The sequence below is a fragment of the Leucoraja erinacea genome, chromosome 3 (genome assembly GCF_028641065.1).
Source record: "Leucoraja erinacea ecotype New England chromosome 3, Leri_hhj_1, whole genome shotgun sequence".
Classification (NCBI taxonomy): Eukaryota; Metazoa; Chordata; class Chondrichthyes; order Rajiformes; family Rajidae; genus Leucoraja; species Leucoraja erinaceus.
In genome coordinates, this window is record NC_073379.1 from 35,896,152 (window position 1) to 35,902,219 (window position 6,068).

General features: G+C 40.7%; 1 protein-coding gene across 1 annotated transcript; it reads right to left on the reverse strand.

The window, feature by feature from the left end:
• Positions 1-1,284: 1,284 nt before the first annotated feature.
• Positions 1,285-3,595, reverse strand: LOC129695450 (uncharacterized). Its single transcript, XM_055632409.1, has one exon. It carries the CDS (start codon positions 3,581-3,583, stop codon positions 1,535-1,537), a length of 2,049 nt encoding a protein of 682 aa, XP_055488384.1. The 5' UTR covers positions 3,584-3,595; the 3' UTR covers positions 1,285-1,534.
• Positions 3,596-6,068: the final 2,473 nt, after the last annotated feature.

The window sequence follows — 6,068 nt, forward strand, 5'->3', positions numbered from 1 at the left end:
TTTCTAATGATATCACTACTGAGGAGAAGAAGAGAGCATGGTTCATATTAGGCTTAGGAAGAGAGAATTTACGTTTCAGCGCCCACGGATAAAACGTACGAGGAGTGTAAGGAGTTCATTTCTCGCTAAAACCTCACATCCAGAGGCAAGGAGCCTGAACTAAAGAGGGCAGGGAGTCCCTCAAAGGACAAAGGTCAAGTGCAAAGGGACCAAGGTCAAGTGCAAAAGGACACAGGTCAAGTGCAAAAGGACAAAGGACAAAGGTCAAGTGCAAAGGGACAGAAGTCAAGTGCAAAAGGACAAAGGTCTAGTGCAAAAGGACAAAGGTCAAGTGCAAGAGGACAAAGGTCAAGTGCAGAAATACCAAGGTCAAGTGCAAAAGAACCAAGGTCAAGTGCAAAGGGACACAAGTCAAGTGCAGAAATATCAAGGTCAAGTGCAAAAGGACCAAGGTCAAGTGCAAAGTGTAGCGGCAGATTTTTCAGATCTTTCAGGAAATTAACTCCCTAGCCACTAATTGGACGAGAGGGGATAAGGGGAATATCTTCGGTACGCATGCAAGCTGCCTCAGAGACTTTCAGAGCTTCTACTTTCATAAAGCTTCAGCACACAGTCTTTTAATGAATATTTTCTTTATTGTAGATATAAAACAGTAAGATACATCCAAGGTTTTCCGACTTGTTCCAGCAATCTTCTTCGAACTCCAGCGCATTGCTTCAGATACTAGAAAACTCCTCGTGTCTTCTTCTTCACATGAGGCTTGACATGCTTGACCTGTGACATGACATGGTCGAAGGATAAACCTTCTCCCTCTCCTGTCCAAAACGAATTCTCAACTAAACTAACACGCAAGCAGTTAAGCTGCATAAACACGCCCCAAGACACGTCATAAAATCCCACCCACATTATAACGGGCTGGCTAAAATTTAAAGGAACATGCCATCCACAATGACATGCAAAATAGGCCAAATGGCCACTACATACCGGCCCCTAATTGTTCCGAATACATAATGAGGCAATTACCAAATAACATCAAAAAAGTGGCCATTAAGGCTTAACATACATCAAAATCAAAATATCAGGGAATAAAACCCTGTGGCTCCCTCGTCAGGAAATCAAACCGCGATCGCCCGCATGCTAGGCGTGGATACTAACCACTATACTAACGAGGAAAAAAATAGCATGCACTATATATCTGCATTCACAATTCTTTCTCGACTCTTCCATCTTCGCTTTCGCCTCTAAACTCGATTTTCTCAACTTAGAAGCTATTCGGCTTACATCAAAATCAAAATCAAAATCAAAATATCAGGGAATAAAACCCTGTGGCTCCCTCGTCAGGAAATCAAACCGCGATCGCCCGCATGCTAGGCGTGGATACTAACCACTATACTAATGAGGAAAAAATAGCATGCACTATATATCTGCAATCACAATTCTTTCTCGACTCTTCCATCTTCGCTTTCGCCTTCTAGAAGCAAGCACAACTTAGTTATTGGTCTTATTAAAACATTGTTTTTTGTTTTCAGTCGCACTATACGTACCAAACCCTGAACATCAGGCATGATTTCCAGTATTCTACCCCCCTTTCCGCAGGATTCTTCTCCAAGATACTTTCTGTTATTTGTTTCTTTTCCCGAATTTTCATCAACAATCTTGCTTTTATTTTAAGAAACCAGGCTACCGATGTTCTCAATTTATTCCATGATGAAAAGTGGGTAATTAAACTATTCACGGTGTCATATGAGTTTTTTTCAATCACATTCACCGAAATGTTTTGTTTAATTTCCGGATCTGTTGTAGAGATTTCAAATCCGAGTTCAAGCTTTGGCCATTCTCTACTTGGCTTACTAAGAAACTTTGGCCCATTGATCCATCTCTTGTTATTAAGAAAGCAATTTGCTGTTTGTCCCCTAGAGGCTTCATCCGCAGGATTTTCCTTTGTATTAACATATCTCCATTGAGAAACATTAGTAGCTCCTAGTACAAAGGAAACTCTATTTGCAACAAATGTCATAAAACGTTTGCTTTCATTGTTAATGTATTTCAAAACCGTAGTACTATCGGTCCAGAAGGTAGATTCTTCCAGTTGAAATTGCAGTTCCTTTTTCAGCATTATGTCAATTTTCACAGCTAAGACTGCTGCTGTAAGTTCCATTCTGGGAATCGTCATTTGCTTCAATGGTGCTACTCTGGCTTTTCCCATTACGAATGCAACATGCACTCTTTTGTTTACATCTTGTAGTCTTAAGTATGAAACAGTCCCATAACCACTTTCGCTGGCATCCGAAAAGTGATGCAGTTGCGCATTTCCGATATTACCAATGGTTTTAGGCTTTATACACCGATCTACCTTAAACGTTGACATTTTTTGGAGGTCTTTTAACCATTCTGTCCAACTGTGCGAGGATGTTTGAGTTATACTCTCATCCCAACCAAGTTTTTCTCGACACAGATTCTGTAAAATTAACTTGGCTAGCAGTGTAAATGGTGCCAGAAATCCCAAAGGATCATATACTGAACCAATCACAGATAAGATACCCCTTCTTGTGCATGGTCGTTCCTGAATTGACAATTTAAACTTAAACACATCCGTTTCCACACACCAGTGCAGTCCCAGTGCCCTTTCCATTGGCAAGTTGTCTTTGTCTAAATCCATCACCTTGGTTTCTTCGGCTCTGTCATCTGGTGGAATGCTTTCCAAAACAGCACGACTGTTGCTGACCCACTTGGTAAGTACAAATCCTCCCTTATTGCAGAGAGAGGTTAGGTGCTTCACTATTTGAATTGCCTCTAACTCGGTAGATACGGATTTTAGGCAATCGTCCACATAAAAATTATTTATCAAAGTGGAAATTACCTCCTCTGGGAAATAATCTTTATTATCCTCTGCGGTTTTCCTCAAAGCGAAATTCGCACAACTTGGAGATGACACTGCTCCGAAAAGATGTACTTTCATTCGGTAATCAACAAGGTCTTGCTGCACATCCCCTTCAGGCCACCATAAGAATCGCAGATAATCAATATGTTTACCAGTTACTTTCACTTGATAAAACATTGCTCTGATATCAGCCATCAAAGCTATCGGTTCTTGCCTAAATTTGATGAGAACTCCAAGGAGCGAGTTAGTAAGGTCTGGACCTTGCAGTAATTCACTGTTAAGTGATGTCCCTTTAAAGACTGCCGCGCAGTCAAAGACCACCCTCAATGTCCCTTTCTTCGAGTGGTACACCCCATGGTGCGGAATATACCAGATCTCTCCATCATCTCGATATAGTTGATTCATTGGTATCCTTTCAGCATAATCATTATTAATCATATTCTGTAAGAAGGATGTATATTCCTCTTGGAATTTCGTGTTCTTAACAAATTTACGTTTCAAACCATGAATACGCTGTTCAGCCATATAGCGATTATTTGGTAAATTAACACTTTCCTTCTTGAAAGGTAAATCCAAACAATAATGTCCATTTTTCATCTTAACTGAATGGTTCATAATATCTAAGAATTTCAATTCTTCTCTAGACATTTCTTCATGTTCTTGGCTGGTACTTTCATTGAAGTCATGATTATATTGCTTCATTAACAGCTTTTCCAATTTTTCCAATTTACCTGTAGATATTTGGTTAACAGCAACAGCACGGCAATTCATTTTGCTGGTGCTTTCCTTATTCTTACACAAGGAGCCATAAATAACCCATCCTAGTAGGGTCTTCATAGCATACGGTCCATCCCCTTGGCTCCTAATTATCTGTACAGGTTCTAATGCTCTCAGGGCATTCGTTCCAATAAGTAAGTCAATATCAGAATTTATCTTTGTTATTTTGACTTCTTTCAGGTAAGGCCATTGCTGTAAGTCTTCACATCTGGGTACATTTTGACGACCAACAGGCATTGTTTCATGTGTGAAAACCTCTGAAATTGGAATAAAATTATCTTCATCCAAACTGGATATCTCCATATTTGTTATATAATAACTCTGGTAATCCTTTTCTTTATTCATGGTACGCATTTGAATTTTGACTTTCTCTCCAGTAATGTCCAACCTTCTCATCAAATTCTCTGTGCAAAAAGTAGCTGAACTCCCATGATCCAGAAATGCATATGTTTGCAACACTACATTAGTTTCCCTATTTCTCACTTGTACTGGTAAAATAGAGAAAATGCATGCTTTCTCTCCGGCCCCAATATGTGCAGTTACTTGAGGCGAGGTGATAGCATTAACATCCGCTGACTCCTTTTTCTGCTCAGTATGATCTGGCTCTTTCTTTACAGTATGAAGCACATCAGGATGATTCTGCTTACATTTGTCACAAACTATTGGACACTTACAGTCTTTTACCATGTGCCCCTTCTTTAAACATCCATAGCAGATTCCATTCCTTTTTAAAAAGTCCATCTTTTTTTCATATTTCTTTTCCTTAAATTTACGACACCATCTTATGGTGTGACCTACTTCATCACAAAATGGACAGAATTCATTCTTTCTGGTCGGTGCATCCTCTTTGGCACCACCCAACACCTTCTCAGGTATTATATTGGTAGCAAAATTGCTTTTCTTAGGCCCTGTCTTTTGTTTAGTTTTGACATAGGTAGAACCCTTATAAATTGCAAGTGGCTTGGCTTCTTCAATAATCCCGCTGCATGAATCTGACATGTACCGTACTTCTCTTTCTAAATATTCCACCAGGTCTGGTAGCCTGGCTACTTGTTTGCTCTTATCACGTAATTTACCAGCCCTATCTCTCCACTTTTCTCTCATTCTTCTGGGCAACTTGCTAATGATGATTCTCATATTACTTGAAAGATTAATTTCCTCCATATAGCCAAGATTTTTCATCGAGCTGCAACATCTTCTCAGAAATATTGCATATTCACTCAATTTATCCACATCTTCTGGCTTGATTTCTCTCCAATCATGGGCCCTTTCAATGTATGCATTCGCAATCCTCTGTTCATCACCAAAACGTTCCTTCAATAATCTTCTCGCCTTTTTATAGCCCTGGTTGCCTGGCTCCATCTGACAACTTTCCACAAGCCCTTTCACCTTTCCTTGTGTGTACTTCACCAGAAACCGTAAGCGCTCTTCTTCATCCTCAACTTTCTTCTCTAATACCTCTTCCAGTGCCCTCACGAAAGTTTCATATTCTAAAGGATCTCCAGCATATGTAGGAATTTCAACTGGTGGCAAAATGAGAGATTTATTTCGTCGAGCTATAATCTCGTTGAATTCAGATTGCTTATGCAGCAGTGCCAATATACCAACCTGGCTCCCTTCTCCTTGGTCCACTGGTCCTTCTCGAGTTTGTACGGATGTTCTTATAGTAGCTAGTTTCGGTCTAGCACCCATTTGCTGAGCTGAAGGTTCACTCAACCTATTTAGGTTTTCCAATCCAAGGTATCCTGTGGACTTTGACCGTGGAATCGATTCAACCGCCAATTCACTCTGAGCAGGTCTGGCTCTCTGTCTAGAGCTTATCGCCTTTGATGATCTAGAGCTGCATCTAGACCCTTCACTTTCCAGTATGTCCCTTCTGGCTTTAGCCACCTTCAACTTTGTATCTAATTCCAGTTGTTCCTGACATCGCGCCATTTCTTCTTGCTGACGGGCCTTTGTCTCCTCTTGCTGTCGGGCCATCTGTTGCATCATCTCTTCTTGCTGTCGGGCCATCTCATCTTGCTGTCGGGCCATCTCATGTTTTTTCTTCATAGCATCCGCTTCTATTGAGAGCGCTGCTAACTCAGCCTTTGCTCCCAAACGAGCAGAAGCCCTCGAAACCGAACTGGCTGAGCTACCAGATTTACGGCCTGATCTTTGTGAAGATACATTTGAGATACTATCTCCCGGTTCTATTTCATCACCTTCTTCTTCTGGCTTAGTATCTTCTTTTCTGCTACCTTTACTTTTGCTAACTTGCTCTAACCATCCTTCTACAACTTCTTTGGATTCATCATAATACTCCGTATTTTCACAATCCCACTTAAAATGTCTTTCACGCTCCTCTTGAGAACGCTCTGCCTCCAGCAGTATGTCCTGCTTCTCTTTCAGCTCATGGTTAAGGCTACTT